This window comes from Sturnus vulgaris, chromosome 1 (assembly GCF_052056855.1).
Source record: "Sturnus vulgaris isolate bStuVul1 chromosome 1, bStuVul1.hap1, whole genome shotgun sequence".
Classification (NCBI taxonomy): Eukaryota; Metazoa; Chordata; class Aves; order Passeriformes; family Sturnidae; genus Sturnus; species Sturnus vulgaris.
The window spans coordinates 106,691,276-106,707,629 of record NC_142243.1 but is presented as its reverse complement, the minus strand read 5'-3'; the positions used below and the strand labels follow the sequence as shown (position 1 = coordinate 106,707,629).

The window sequence follows — 16,354 nt, the reverse complement described above, 5'->3', positions numbered from 1 at the left end:
TGCAGTTTATTGTAGTTTTATTATGTGGTCCAAAATTACTGCCTTCTTACAAAACCGCCAACACACAATAAAATGAAATACTGTCAAGTAATCAAAAGAAAATATACTGTAAACACTGATTAATAAAAATTCCCAAAAGAAAAATACCCAATTAATGCCATTAAAATTGTTGTAGAGGTATTTGTTGTTTAAAACCATTTAGTTAAAATGCAGGCATAGAGCTTCTGATTAAAAAAAATAAATGACCTGAGTTGGAAAACAACCAGAAAAATAGATGCAGCTTCTTATCAGTTCTTCTTTTCATTACAAAATGAGAATACAAAATAACAGATCAACAACAAAAAAACCAATCCCTCTCTCAATCCAGACGGGCTTTGCTACAGTTCAGTGCTCAGCCCCAGGGCAGGAATGAGGAAACACTCCACGCAGGTCAAAAGATCTGCTGAAGTCAAACAATTCTCTATGTTGGCCTCTGGTCAAAACAAGGTTCCTCAAACAGCCACGGAATGAGCTCTTGCTTGTGAGGCAGTTTTGCTTGACATCAGCTGAAAAACAAACATGAAATATGTATAATCTATTTCCCCTAAACTGAAAAAATACAAAGATGCAGGTTATTAAAATTCTCCTCCTCTGAAATGAGAGGCAAAATCAACACCTGAGGAGCATCAAGTTCCATTCATGTTTGGATGAACTGTGACATCCCAACATGGACAGCAACTGCTTTTTTCAAGCATAAGCCATGCATGGCAATAACTTGGCAGTTTGCAGAAATAGTTCTTGCCAGGGAGCAATGGAAGATGAGAGGAATAAACAGGAGAAAGCCACTCTGTATGGGTTTTTGAAGTTAAAATAGAAACTAGCAGAATATGAAGCAGCAGCTGAGCTGTACATAGTCACAATTCCCATGGCAAACCAAAAGGAAGCACGTGTTAAGAGTAACTCTTGTGAGAGTGAACACAGGAGGGACAGAAGGGAAGGGAAATATTATTGTACCTACCAGGATAACCTCCAACATAAATGGGATTGTTCGTATCTGCAGATGTTGACTGGATGTAGGGATTATCAGTGTGAACCAAATTCCCATCGATTATCAGTGAAATGTGATGTTTGCTTTTGTTTGCTTGAAGCTTGTGCCATTTCCCATCACACAAGTTATTTGTGCCTCTTGGTTCATATGTAGCCGTTATTCTGCCAGCTCCATTGTTGACATGGAATAAAACCTGCACAAACAGCCAGATGCCAATGCAGATATAAAGTAAGAATACATGAACTAATCTGCTTAGATAAAAGCACAATCACACTGGTGCAGAGATTTCCGTTTTAAATGTTTGGCAATATGCACGGTTAATATTTACTTTGATGGATAGAGTAGATCCTTATTAAAGTGTTTTTTAATAATTAAAACACTTAGATCTACCTATGCAATGGTTCATTGATACTCTTCACTAGGGATTTCAATGTTTCTTACAAATACAAATCGTTTTCCACAGAACCTGGGAGTTCAGATCTGAGAGAGGATTCACTGCATATAACTGAAGAGGAAGAAGAATGGCCTGAAAGCACTTGTCATTGCCAATAAATGTATTGATTTTTTTCATGTGTTTATTTTTCAAAGGAGCAGACATTTCCTTAACTCTGTGGTGAGGATTAATATATAAGTATTAACTGGGAAAGTATGTCCCACACAAACAGTGATATTTAACACTGTCTCCAGTTAGGAAGCTTTGAATAAAAAATGAGCTATTTCTGCAAAGACAAATACTTAGGAGCAATCAAGTGTATATTTTTTATGCAAGAGATGACTGGAGAACTATGTATATTGATTGTTAAAAGGTTTATGGAGCATAATGGCCAGTAGAAGTAGAGAATGAGTTAAGTGCTCATGAATATTGAAGAAGAGGTTACAAAACAGTGTGCATTGTATATGCAATATTTTTCTCAAGGACAAGGATAGCTTTATGGCAGAAAAAGTATTAAGCAATAAAAAAGATATATATTTGGTCTAACATACAAGGTATGTAGTACAGGAGGTCAGAATGGCTGCACACTAACATAAATTACACTAATTAAAAATCAAGAAAGTTCCAGTGACTTCTGCTAATGTCACATTTTATCATATGATGGCAATGAGAAACCTTGAGACAACGTCTGTCCCATATTCATGCTGTGGAAAGTTGCCTCCATCACACTTCACTGGTGTGTATTTCATGCATTCCAAGAGTTTTAGCCTCCCAGTTTCAAACAAGCCTTGTGAAATCAGAGTGCCTGCACAGGGCAGCCTACCTTGCCATGTACAATTTCCAGTCCAATGGCATCAACCTTGGCACTGCTGACCCCAAGAAGAACCCCATGCACTGCTGTTGTACGGAACTCCAGGGTGATGTTCACATCAGAACGCACTTTGTAGCCTTCTCTGACTGAAAATAAGTTAGAAGCTTCTAGAAGGCTTGCAACCCACAAAGTTAAATATATACATTCCCATTAAAAGGTCTAAAAAAGTTGTTAATTATGCTGTTGGCATATGAACCTTGCAGAACCTCTGGAAAATAAGTTTTCCAAAGTCATAATTCCCATATTTTACTGGAAAAGATAAATTCCTAAACAAGTTTTTTTTCCATTAATTCAGATTTAATCCATTCTATCTCATTTGTAAGAAACAGTAAAGAGCACAAATGTAATCCTTCAAGTTATTTCACAGGTCTTTTGTCTTCATATTCTTTAACAGACCTTAACATCATGAACATGGATATTCTTAGCTAAAGAAAGATGTAGTTCATTTTTTTCCCAGTGCTAAAATCATTATCTCTTTTATTTGTGCAAGATAGCCCTTTGCAGAAATTACCACTTTTGGATGAATGGAGTAAAGGGACTCAGTTAGAAATCCATATGCAGGGCATGTACTCACTGTGTGAGGAGTCAGTTAATTACACACAGTTCCAGTAAGACCTAAAAGGAGTATGTTTTCATTAACATTAATTCAGTAAGGCACTGTTTTCATTTCATGACACTTACCAAGAGCAGCAAAGCCACTTCCATCAAAGAAAGTACCCTCCTGCACTATTTCATAGCATTTATTCACAGCAAAGATAGAGACAGGACTCTCGTTGTCCAGTTGTTTGCCATTAATTGTCATGCTACCAATGCAGGCAGGAATACTGTGAGTAACCTAAGCATATGGAAACATCAGAGACAATGTTTAGTATAAACTGCTGTGATGGTCTCTAGGGATTCAACTGATCTTACTGTAGATAAAATATTATCTGAACAAAACACAGCAGAATCTAAAATATTTACATAATAAATTTCTATTATTACATATAATTACGTAAGGTGCATAATGTCTTAGAGTCAAAATCAAATTGTTTAGAAGCAGAGCATACGTTGTCTATTGTATGCAGAAAGAATTGTATTTGTTTGACTATGAGCAGGGATACACTCAACAGTAAAAACATTCCAAACATTCTTCAGCAAATTAATGAGTAATCAAGATTTTTGCAGGACATTTTGCAAGTTCTCTTCATCAAAAAGATTAATCTGAATCACTCTAGAGGGTGTCTGGGCATTGCCACAGGCTCTCCAGGGAAGTGGTCACAGCATCAGCCTGACAGAGTTCATGAAGCATTTGGACAATGCTCTCAGGCACATGGTGTGACTATTGGAGTGTCCTGTGCAGGGCCAGGAGCTGGACTTTGATGATGCTTGAGAATCCCTTCCAAATCAGGACATTATACAATTCTATAGGAAACATTATCGTCATCACCAGAATCCTTGTTGACATAATGGGCTGCAAAAAGAGGAAAGTGACAAAAACCTACCCCCTAAAACATGTATTAAAAATATGCTTTAATCTAAAGACAGCTAAACCTAGTATTTCAGAGGTATTTAAGGCACCTAATTTCCTTTCGAATGCAATAGGACTCAGGTACCAAAAATGTCTGAGATTTTAGGTCATGTTTTCACCTTATACTGTGAAAGACAGGAATTTATATTCTTTATCCATTTTAAACAGAGAAACAGAATTTAAAAAAAGTTCTGTTAAGGGCTATTACTAACACACAAGGATAAAAGCTGTAGCTGGAATCATTAAGCCATAAAAAGCTAGAAAGATTGATCTGGTAAAGGGTCATTACTTTCCTTGTTGCTTCTTTCCCCAAGTACTTATTTTTAGCCTGTCAGGATGCTGAATTAGATGAGTTTGCTGCACTATGCTCATTCTAGTCTTGCAAAATGCCATAGTCACCCCCCACCCCAAACCTTCTTACATTCCCAAGATTCTTGGGCACGTAGTCTAAGGGGAGTCCTCCCACATAGAGCTTCCCTTCCACGTCCAAGGTGCTGCCATCTCCCACAGCATTGACTGCTACCAATTCCTGTCCATCCACAATGATTGTGCCTTTTCTTTTAACATATTCCATCTTTACCTGGAAAAAAAGGAAGCATGCGACATAAATGAGTAAGCTGAATTTGCTACCTAATCATTATTTGCCATAGAAATAAGCAAGACAATTGTTTAGTGGTTCAATTACTTTGACATTCTTTTCTGAGGCACCTTCTTGAAATTCTTCCTGAGGCTGTGACTATTTCTGAATGCAGTTAAACAGCTTTCTTGCCTTCCCAAGGGCTCACAGTGATTTCATACTGTCCTGCCTAAGGTTTTCAGCATTTTAGTATTTCCTTAAATCACCAGTTTATTGCCTTAGAATATGGGTACGTCACCGAGTTTGGAGAAAGGCATTCTGTGCTGGCCTCCTGCAATTATTGTGCTACCCAACAGCTGAGGCATTTCAGCTCTCTGAAGTGCACATTCCTATGCTGTCATTTTATGATAGGCAGTGCTACATTCACTATGACCAAAAAGCTTTCCAGTTCTGTCTATCTTCTTCACTCATGTCCTCGTGCCTGCATTGCCCTAAACAATTACTCACATGTGGCTGAGGGAAGTCAGCTAGCCATTTATTCCTCTCTATTTACTTTTAGCCCCACTCAGAATCATGACTAGGTTCAAAGTGAAGTTTTATGAGCATTTGGGCTGGCAAGGGTATAAAGGAATAAAGCAAGGTGGTATGAGCAGAGAATGAAAATAAGTGGTGCTTCTTTCAGTAGCAATGCATATTAGTTTGCATTGATTGCAGAGGAACTGCAATGACCACCCCCAGCTGGGAAGTGGTGTGACTCAGCCTTAATCTCTGAAGAAGGCTGAAGCTGATGCCTTATGTCCTGGGTAGTAAAGACAGGTCAACTCTTGTATAGAATCTGTTCAGCTCTTAAAATGTGGATAGTGTCAGTAGGAGTTTAATAGGAGTATGTGTAATTTTAAACAGGCAGCTGTGAATCCTGGAGCGTTCCTCCTTTCAGGGTAGGCAGCAGAGCTTAACTATGATATCTCTGACAGAAGTTCACATTTCCTCTCTTCATGTTAATTTTTGATGTTTTCTCTTCTGATTATTTATGAAAAGCAAAAATAACTCTGCTGATTCCCAAGGCACCTAGGAAAGCTGGCAGCTTTGTGTCATCAATCACTTTGTCCCTCAGAAGCCACTTCCTAGAATGAAGGTTTCACACATGGATAAGTGAGGAGGGGAAGCTTAGCAGGATGAATATTATCATCCTCACCTGCCTTTAGGAAAAGTGATATCCTCAGAGTTACTTCTAAGACTCCTGCAAACATCACAGTCACTTCTCACACAGAAAGCCAGAGCCAGTATCAGGTGGGTTGCTTGGAGGAGCTGGGCCAACAGAGACTGACGCAATCTTTGTGCAGAAGGCCTGAGTGCTGTGTGACACCTCCAAGCTGTAGACATAATTTCTCCTCAACTCTGCTTAAGACAAGTCCTCCCTGCATTTCAAATGTCCCCCTTTCTCATGTTGCCTCAGCCAAGGAAAGGAAAGACAGTGCTCCCCTGTTGTCACTAGCTGCTGTGACGTGCTCAGGTAATAAGCGGTAAACGGGAGAAAAGAGAAACAGTGCACCCACAAATCTCTGTCACACTGTCACATGCTTAAGTGCAGGTCTTTGGTGGCATAATGCATTGAAAGCTCTCTGTCAAAAATATCAGACTTTTTACACCTCTCTGTTAAGTCCTTCTCTGTAAAAGATGACCATCATTATACAGTTGGTGAACTATTTAATTCCTAAATAGTTTGAGATACTTGACAGTAGCTGGAAGATGGATTTGATATACAATTAATGACAATTTTAAAAGGAAATAATTATCAAATAGGAGTTTTCTGAATGACTTCATGATTGGGTTAGAACCAGTTTGCTTTTGCAACACAGCAAGTATACAGAGAAGGCAAGCAAAATCCATACCAGTACCTCCAGGGAAGAGAAAATGGAGCACAAGATTGGCGACCACCTACCGTATGCCATTTTCCATCACTGATAACAGCAGGGTGAAGAGCTACTGCTTTTCCTTTGCCTAAATCAAATGAGAAATGGAGCTGTCCCCCATAAAGCTGTAGGGCTGCATAATCAACCTGGTTTTGGTGAGCCATGTAGTAAATCAGGCCACTGGAGGCAAAGGTTCTGAGATTCAGCTGGACGGAAAGTCTAGACAATAAAAATTCAGTGTTACTGAAAGGTGTTTCTTCTGAAGTGATGAAAAGCTTTTCTGGACACAGAGAACAGCCTGAACCAATTTATTGTTATGAAAGGAGATTTATTCTTACAAAGGCCAGAAAAGTAGAATTTGTGTTGATTCTAAGAAAGTATGACTTATAATGTATTTCATAATGAAAATCAGTGCTGTACCTGTCAGAAGCAGAAGAAGTGCTTGTCAAAGAGCAAGATGAACTTTAAGAGAGACAGGCTCAGCTGTTTGTGACTGCAGGTTTGCTTATTGCCCCAAGAAAGGAACCCATTCCAGGATAACTTTATGACATCCATTACTATTAGCCAGGCTTACTGGGATATTATGGGCAGACTGAGAACAGAGGGAGGCTTAAAAGGTAGAGGAGATGAATGAGCCATTTAGTATGTGGACACCAGGTTCAGACTACATGGCATCAATCCTCTGCAATGTCCTTTGCTCAGTAGCTGTAACAGAAGGGCTAGAAGGAAAAACCACTCTTTTCTCAATACCTGTGGAGACTTCCTGAGTTGAAAGAAGCAAATACAAGTGAGTTGCAGGCTGTTTAATTGGGACCTTATTGGGAGCCTCTCAAACAAGTAAAAGAGGCAGAAAGGCTATCATACATTATGTCTCAACAAAATTATTCTTCTCAGCAGCCTTATCTCCTTCAAGTGCACCTTCAAACATGGAAGGTGCACTTGCATAAAATAAAAAGGAGAGGGTGAGATGTTATCTGCATCAGACAAGGGAATAGAGACTGAATGTGAGCTCTGTATATGGAAAAAAGTCGAAGTATTTACAGAGGGTACAGCGAGACTCAAGTCTGAGAGGAAAAAAAAATGCAGAACTCTGACCATGAATTACTAAACTCATGATCATTAATCTGGGATATGATACTTTCTTCCATGAGGAGCTCACAAACCTGAAGTGAGGGCCATGTTCAAAGCTGGCAGTGCAGTGATCAATCATGAAAACCATCACTGCACTTCTTGCAGCTCAATACAAAATAACACTGTGTGCATGTGTAATTCAGGATATACTCACTTCTTCCTGACAGCAGACTGATTGAAGAGCAGGGTCAAGTGGCTGCCTTTGGCAAGTCCAAACTGATGGGCGCCTTGAACATGATCAGGCAGCTCATCTTTTGCACAAACTACCTGTTAATGAAAGGTCTTTATTGAGTAGGATAGTGTCAGGTACTGCCCAGCAATTGTTGAATGATAATCTGTGCCTGCACACAGCTTTGTAGGAAGCAAAACTGAGCTCTACAAGATAACCATGAAATATACGGCAAAACATCGATTAACTAAACTCACAATCATTCCAACCTATCTTCAGACTCAAAAATAGCTCATTCTAATGATTAAGCTATGTCTCGTAGACAGCACTGGCCTTTTCTACTGAAAAATGTTTGTAGTTTGAGACATTCAATTCACTTTTTGTCTTAATTGATAGCCCTTTGTATAACTAATGCTATAAGTAAAATTTCAGTGTGAAAATCTTATAGGTTTGGTAGAAATATTTTCCCATTTTATGAGGACCCACATTTTTGTTATGATTTGGGGTATGAAGAGCTGATAACAGAGTATAAGCCAATGCTATACTCTACCTCTAAAAATGACAACTTACTTCTTTTTATAGTCACAGTTGTATGTATGAAATCTTGCTTTTTTATAAAATCAAACATAAAAAATCTTGCTTTCTGTTGCCACAGGAAAGTGGTTTCAAGAATGCTTTGGAAACCCTTCCTTATAAAGATGTGCAGCTGCAGGAGGAAAGAAGTAATGTGCTTTCTCTCCTGGGAACAGGGACTGTATGAGAGGAAACAGGTGCCATGCAAGCTCCATTCAGACACTCTGTCTCTCAAGTGGTTTGTGCCTCCTCTCTGACAGAGAGCAGAGACTGCATGTGTGTAACCAGGAAAATGTGAATGCAGAACTCCACAGCTAATGCAAATTTGGGCACAGAATCCCGTTGGCAGGAATACACTAAAGATAATAGTTACTGTCAGGTCCTCCTGTTGGGAGATTATCATTCCACTTTTTCTTGCTGTTGTTGTTGCTGCTGCCTGAAGAGTGATAAACCTAACTACATTTCCATTCCAAATGGCCAACAGGCTGCTACAAAGGTTAGTATCAGTTTTTCTATAGGAAACACAAATCTCAAATTAACTTCCATTGAACCATTCCATACTGCAAAGGAAGCAAATACGTGCCATCTGTAATTTGATAATTCTCCACAAAGAAAGGACAGAAGAGGTGGCAACAGAGCTTTGCTGAAATACGTACTTTTTTTGCATCTGTGAGAGGTCTCAGGGGAACTGGTAAAGCCTGAAGTTCAGGTTGAATCACAATGTCTGATGGCTGCACAGCTGGTTTAGGCTTCTCTGACAGAAAGCAGCTGTCCATATCCACATGTTCATACTTCATGGAAGTGGTGAAATATAAAAGCCTATATTTTTTTAAAAAACAAATTTTAAGAGGTTCATTTTTGCTTATTTCCAAAGGAGAGTATTTTACAATGTCTTTCAGTAGTATGAGGAAAAGGAAAGGAAAGGAAAGGAAAGGAAAGGAAAGGAAAGGAAAGGAAAGGAAAGGAAAGGAAAGGAAAGGAAAGGGAAAAGAGAAAAGGCATCTGTGACAAACAGATTGAGAACTGGCAAATAATCTGTCCACAGTACAATATGAATCTACAATATTTTTGGAAAATCATTCTGTGTGTCACTGCAGATGAAATTATAGTACAGAAAGCTGTGCTTTGTGCAGCATCTCCATAAACACTGAAAATATTTTTAATACTATTTAGAAATATAGCTGGTAATATCCTCTTTCTGGCTGTTATAACACCCAGATCATGAGTACCATGCATATCTTATGTTAAAAAACAGGCAAATGGAAGTGTCATGGAAGAGATCACGGTTTTCCAAAACAAGGCAGTTACCCTTCTGACTTACTCCTTGTTAAAAATAAGGTTGCTGATACAGCCATGAAAGGAGCCAGCCAGTTTTAGCCCAAAGATGCCCTCTCCTGCTGGAATGCCACCAGCATAGAAGTTGGAAATATTAATGGGGCTATTTTCTGTTGCTGAACCAAGCCTCAACTCTGCAGGTTTACTTTCATCCACCTGTACAGTTATGATCCTGAAAAAGATAAAGTAGGGAAAGCATTCAACAAGATTTTAGAGAGCAATTTTCAGATGAAAAGCATTCCTACCAGCCTCAAAAACGTCCTCTTCTAATAAATAAATATTCCATCACTTTGATAATCCTTTCAATGTCTTAAAACTGGAAGCTCTTCTTTTGATGATTTTTAAAATGTAAAGTTTTGTCAAATATCTTTCTGAATTATTTTGATAGCTGTGTATCTTTTTTCTAATACTATTTAGTATGCTTGTACTCAAGTGCCCCAAGCTGTTCTAGAGATTTTGAGAGCTTTTAGCTACACCTCTATCAGTGGCTGTATAAAATTACCATGTAAATCAGAACATCTGCATTGACAGCAGAAAAACACAGCCCTGATTATCCCACCTAATAAACTAGCAAAAGGCAATTCCTCAGAGAGTGCAGTGAACTGACAACAACGTACAATAATTAAAAAGGTAGTACTCTTTGCAGTCACATGTACCTCTTATTCCGAATTAGGATGACAGAGTGTTCTTGTCCATCACTGTATGTTCCATTAGCAGACTGAAGAACTACTTTCCTAGTACTTGCTCTATCTCCAGCATTAACATGCACTGCAAGATGACCATCAATCAGCATGATGGAAAAGAAAGGCTGTAGATTTAATCAGAGGATTAATTTTTAACTGTAGCTCAATTTTCAGACACTCATTTAGTGTTTAAATAGAACATACATGAGAAACATTTACCTCCAACCTTGTTGGAAACTTTTTAATGAAACTCAAACACTAGTAGGAATTGTATTGGTACCTCTCAGAGTACAAAGCCTTCTAAAATCAAATGCAGAAGCTGGACATTTCTCTGGTCAAAACAACTCTAGGTAAAGTGTAGGAGGTTTTTTTAATACACCCACACACACTCCTTCTCTTACAGCAGGAAATAGTAAGATTTTCTCTTTGGATTCTAGAGGCTTCAACTGTGCATCAGATACATAATATATATAGCAATCTGACTTGATTTTAGAAAATAAAAATGGCAAAAATAATCCCCAAAACTTCTTTGTTTTCAGTACTTGCCAAATGTGCTTGTCTTCGGTGTCGCTTTTCCAGTCCCCTGCTGAGTCCAGCAAGGATGATGCCACTGCTGTTCTTTGTAGCAAAAGTTGCCATCAGTTCTGACTCTGGGCTTAAGGACTTAGGTACCAACTCAATATATCCATTGTTCATGATGCTCACACTGTGAATAGGCTATTTTTTGAAGAACAGAAATAATTACTGAATTTATCCCAACCCAGTGTCAGGTAAGAAAAAAATAAAATAGAGATTAGATTATCTAAGAATTTGTAAAGATAAATCTGTTTCAACTCACAGTAAACACCACTATTCCATTAAAATAAAGATCAAATCACAAAACTATAAAGTCTCCTACCTCCAATACACAGCCTTTTCTTACTCCATACGAATTTCTAAGCAAGTCAAAGGTGGAACGAGATATTTCAAGATTCTTGATGCATCCCACATACATTCTGCTATTAAGACCTTTCCTGAAACACAAAACAAGGCTTTCTTTCCAAAGAGTAGTACTTGGAATCTCCTGGGAGAAAAGATTAATTTCTCTTCAACAAGAAAAGAAAGACATCTGTTTTAAAGAATGAGGTTGGTCTGGTGTAAGTGAAAAGAGATATAGTTTAAGTTTTACTCTTGGATACTAAATCTGGTCTTAAAAAGAGTGAAGATAATGTTGTGCCCAAATTCAAACATGAAATGTTGTGTTGCCAGGCCAGGTCGTTTCCCAAAACTTTAAGGTGAATCTTCAGCTGAAAGAAAATAGATTGTGTAAACAGCAGCTACTATGCAGCATTGATTTTTCAGTTTTCAAGTCTGGAGAATGCCTAATTTGGTTCCCGGTTTAAGGCTGAGGAATCTAAGGCTATCCTGCCATAATCCCTTACACGCTGGTATGCCAGCTAAGATTAACAAGTCTGCAGTCTGTAATGACTGTGCAGAGACCAATAATGTACTAGAATTGACCTTATTGTCAAGAGCATGCAGAAAGTTTAATTAGATTTTCTCTTGCCATATTTATCCTTTCACAGTGAAGCCAGTGAAAGAAATGTGACTTTGCAAGTTCAGTACAGATGTGCAATACAAAAACCCCCATAAACTGGAGACATGCTATAAAATATGTATTTGCAATGTTTTCTGATCTGTTCACAGTTGTTTTTCCTCTGTTCCAAGTTACTGAATTACAGGAATTCTGCAGTACAACTTTTATCCTTAAGCACAGTTTTGCCCATAAATGCCGCCTGGAAAACACAAGGCTGGCACAGGTGGAGACCAAAGGAACATCACTGCAGACAGCAGTGCTGAATGCTTGCCCCAAAGAGCAGGGGGAGGCTGCTGTGGCAGCTGCTGTGGTGGAAATCACCCTTGGAGGAAGAAAACAAAATTAATTCTGATCTGAACTGCAGCATCAGATGTACCAGTAGAAAGCACTACACCAGAGTTTGAAGTCAAAGGACAGATGTTGTATGCGTGGCCATAAACTAAACTCCAGAATTCACTTTTTTCTCTAATTTCAGAGGAGATTAGAGTACGTAAAAGTTCTTCCCTCACCTTACAAGAGTCTTAGCAAAGGTGGAAAAGTGAGACACTTTACCTCAGAGCCCTCGATCTTGGCAGCCCACCAATGAAGATTGGGTCCTTATCAGAGCGGTTCAGGTCTGAGGCAACACCAGGAGATTCTCCTTGCTTGGTTTCTTTATAATTAAGGTTATATGCATCCATGACTGCCAAAATTCCTGCAAAGAAAAGAGAGTAAAGATCTGGAGAAGGACATGAATACACATTCTTCCCTTCTGGCAATCTTGTCCATAATAAAGGAAAATGCATTCATTGACTTGGACAGGTATGGACAATCTTCTTATTTTTACAATGAGCAATTTATTGTACTTCCAGCTATTCTGTTAATCTCATTCATTCCTCTCTGCCAAAACCAAATCTGGAGAAGTCTACAGGAAAATAGATATGTATGAGAAGATGTTATAGCTATTAGCACATGTGTTATTGCTGAAACACAGACCCTCATAGAAGAGTTGTACTAAGTAACATTAAAATGCAGAAGAGAAAATGTGATCGTTCATCTACAGACTCAGACAAAAATCTCAGTCTTTAAAGACTGTTGGTACATTTTTGTGAAGCAGTTTCTACACTACCTGCTCTTTATGAGATGTGCTAAACCAAGCACAAGATTCATACCATAGTCCTTCTAAAAGCAAAGTATCATAGGTGTGGCTGCTAAAGACACTGCATTGAAGTGATCAAATTTGTTTGCTGTGATGTTCCCTGCAGCTATCTCAGATATTTGTATTTTCAAATGTGCAGACAACCAGATTTTACAATCTGTAGCCTACCTTGCTTCTTATTCCGATTGAATGAGATTTTATACCACGTTCCATTGTTGTAACGATTTTCTGTTGTAAGAGCAAGGGGTCCTGAACCAAGATCAACAGTCACCCTCACTTTGCCATCAACGAGCTCAAGGGACAAGAAGTCTCTCTGAGAGGAAGAAAAAAAACCCCAAAACAAAACCAGATTACAAACTAACAGATGACATTCCTGGAAATAAAATCTTCCTGAAGAATGCATCCCTGGCAGGTTTGGCCTACTGTGTGGAAAAGATTTAGTAACTCTTGCACCTGGACAATTTGTTAAGCCCAAGATGCTCATCTTCACTATATTTAGGAAAATTAAGTTACAAGTACCTGTCAAGGATGTATTTTTGTTTTGTCTTATTATTCTTACTTAAATACATTGTGAGGTTTGATTGCTCAGAAGAGGAAGAGGTAAATAAAGTCACATTTTCCTGATTTTGGATGAAGTTAAAAGTAATTTGATTTGAAAATTAGCATAACGATCAAACACTATGATGTTTTTTCTGCAAGAAGCAAAGACCTTCCTCAAACATTAAAAAAGACTTTCTGAATTGCATTAAAGGTGCCCCTCTGAACTGTAAAGCTTAAATCAGATATCATTGTGCAATGTATTCAGGCAGTGAGTACATAAAGCAAATGAATAATGCAGTGATTCTGAAAGAATCTGTACCCAAAGCTTTTCCTTCCTTCAGGAATAGAAAACCACCATCTAAGAATGCAGTAAACTGCATGACATGACAATGAAGGTCTGCTGATGGGTCTGGGTTATATTGCTGTTGCAGGAGTTTTATTTAATTTGTTTCAGTTTACTGATTTCCCATCTTATGGATTTAATTCAATATGGTTTTTTATTATTATATTGTCTTTCTGCAAGCTCAGTTCCGAAACATTTTTGAATTCTGAAAAGGTTTCTCTAACTGAAAAAAACTAGCTGGTTGCCCTTACTGTTTTCTTTTCTGTCCTTTAGTTAAGTAATCATTAATTTTAGTCTAAAATAATTTATTTTTATTTTAAATTTTAAATAAATTGTGAATAATTATTTTCGTTGTTTAATGTTGCCCTTAGTTTAGGTGAATATTTGCTGTAATGACGTGTCCTCTAGGATTCTTGTCTTTATTCCTTTAGCTTATGATGCCAATCTCAGGTGATGAACTACACAAAAGTAGTAATATGCTCTAATATATGTGAGCTGAAAAACAAAGAAACCAGTAAACCACCAAATGATCTAAGACTGTGTAGACAATTTAGGAATCTGATCCATTTTCTTACAGTGCCATTAGAAGCAAGATACAGAAGAAGCCCATTCGGTGAAAAGGTACTGAAAAATATTATTATCTGAGTCACTGTTGAGCGGAGTGCCTTCTCCACAACTGAGTATCCACTGCCATCAAAATGGAATGAAGTGTCCTCATCCTGTGGGCTACAGAAGCAGAAAACCAGTAAAAAAATGTTAACATTTGTTTTTTCCCAGTAATTTTAATATAAAATGTAAGAAAAGTAAGATCATAGGATAGTTTAGGTTGGGAGGGCCCTTAAAGCCCATCCCATTCAAACCCCTGCCGTGAGCAGGGACACCTTCCACTAGACCAGGTTGCTCAGAGCCCCATCCAACCTGGCCTTGAACACTTCCAGGAGTGGGGCATCCACAACTTCCCTGGGCAACCTCTTCCAGCATCTCACCACCCTCACAGTAAAGAGTTTCCTTCTAACATCCAATCTAAACCTGCTCTCAGTTGGAATCCATTCCCCCTTGTCCTGTCACTCCATGCCTCTGTAAACAATCTCTCTCCATCTTTCTGGTTGGCTCCCTTCAGGTACTGCTGAGTCAGTGCAGCCTCCAGGTAGTAATTTATAAAGTGTGGGAAAATACTTGAATCCTGATGTAATGAATAACTGAAGGATTCCAGCCAACGGCCACTTTCATGATACAACCTCACAACACATGATTTAGCCATGGGGAAGGATGCACACAAGATAAGTGTTCTTCCCTTATGTATGAAAATAAAAGCCAAACCCAGTGATTTCCTGAGGGAAAAAATAATTGTTACAGCATACACCCTCTAAATTAAAACGTCATCCATTTATCAAAATGCTTTGCATAATTGCACTTACAATACATGATCTATTAGCCCCTTTCCCTGCAGCACAAGACTTGTAAAAAATATCTCATACAATCAAACAGCACCCTCTGCTGTTTCTCCGTGAAATATTCTGCAAAGGGAATATGGACAAGCATATTTCTTTTCTATTCTTTAAACACAAAAATAGTACAGTCTGCAAAACGTACCAAGTTCAGTGGCTACAGTTTTGCTATCGATTTTTTTGGTAAGACTGCTTTACACTGTTTCTTACCCTAGGAAAGAATTTGTCTTACTGGAAAACAAAGATGCCAAAGTATTTTGGTTCACTGGTAGTCTCTACTTCCCATGCACAAAATAGAGAGCAACAATAAAACTCCTCGGAAAAAGTGATTTAAAAATTGAAATTCCATACAATTAAGTTATTTGATATCACTGACACATTCAGATTAATGTGCTCAGAACTGTAAGTTAATGATCAGTGAAACACTGCAATTTGTCTGAGCTCCGTATGTTTAGTTAACACAAAAATATAACATTACAAATGTAAATTATTCTAAACCTGTTAAAAAAAAAAAAAAAAGAAAAAGAAAAAGAAAAAGGAGTGAGACAAAATACCTTCCAAAACAGCCATTGCACTTGCCCTCTCTTTCTACATAGTTCCAAAGACCAACAGATTTGCCATTCAGGGATGCCTCTCCTAGGCACCCTTTAAAATGGGTCACCTTAACAGCAGGTGATTTCTATAAGACAAGAAATACTTCATGAATACAAATTAATGTTAAGTACTCTGAAAATTATGCAGCAAAATTTTTGCTTGGTTGTTTTCCTTGAACTTTGTTAGATAGAAGTCATAAGAAGAAAACAACATGTTTTAGTATAACTATTAACAATTATAATTCAAATAATAATAGATTAGTACATCAAAAAAGTAAAATAACTACGTCCTTGACCTACTTACACATTTCATAGTGTGAATAACGATTGCAAACTAAAAGAAACCATGGAAGAAGCAAACAAAACCCAAATTCATTTCATAATGTCTATACATGGTGCATGCAGACACAGACAGTCCTGGTTAAAACTTTATGTAAAAATTTTCAGGGAAAATTAACTTCAGGATACTATAAGACCCTTACAGCATCTCAGCT

General features: G+C 38.0%; 1 protein-coding gene across 1 annotated transcript in view; it reads right to left on the bottom strand.

The window, feature by feature from the left end:
• The window catches only part of LAMA1 (laminin subunit alpha 1), a 98,023-nt gene continuing 81,669 nt past the window's right edge, over positions 1-16,354 (bottom strand). The window contains exons 48-63 of the mRNA XM_014871232.2: positions 15,822-15,946; positions 14,395-14,545; positions 13,105-13,249; positions 12,351-12,492; positions 11,121-11,235; positions 10,769-10,939; positions 10,196-10,347; positions 9,526-9,711; positions 8,861-9,023; positions 7,617-7,729; positions 6,361-6,550; positions 4,263-4,421; positions 3,013-3,166; positions 2,284-2,417; positions 998-1,220; positions 1-545 (exon numbers count right to left, since the gene is read on the bottom strand). Of these exons, the coding sequence (XP_014726718.2) occupies positions 385-545; positions 998-1,220; positions 2,284-2,417; positions 3,013-3,166; positions 4,263-4,421; positions 6,361-6,550; positions 7,617-7,729; positions 8,861-9,023; positions 9,526-9,711; positions 10,196-10,347; positions 10,769-10,939; positions 11,121-11,235; positions 12,351-12,492; positions 13,105-13,249; positions 14,395-14,545; positions 15,822-15,946 (2,484 nt within the window). The 3' untranslated portion in view covers positions 1-384. The remainder of the gene's footprint in view (positions 546-997; positions 1,221-2,283; positions 2,418-3,012; positions 3,167-4,262; positions 4,422-6,360; positions 6,551-7,616; positions 7,730-8,860; positions 9,024-9,525; positions 9,712-10,195; positions 10,348-10,768; positions 10,940-11,120; positions 11,236-12,350; positions 12,493-13,104; positions 13,250-14,394; positions 14,546-15,821; positions 15,947-16,354) is intronic.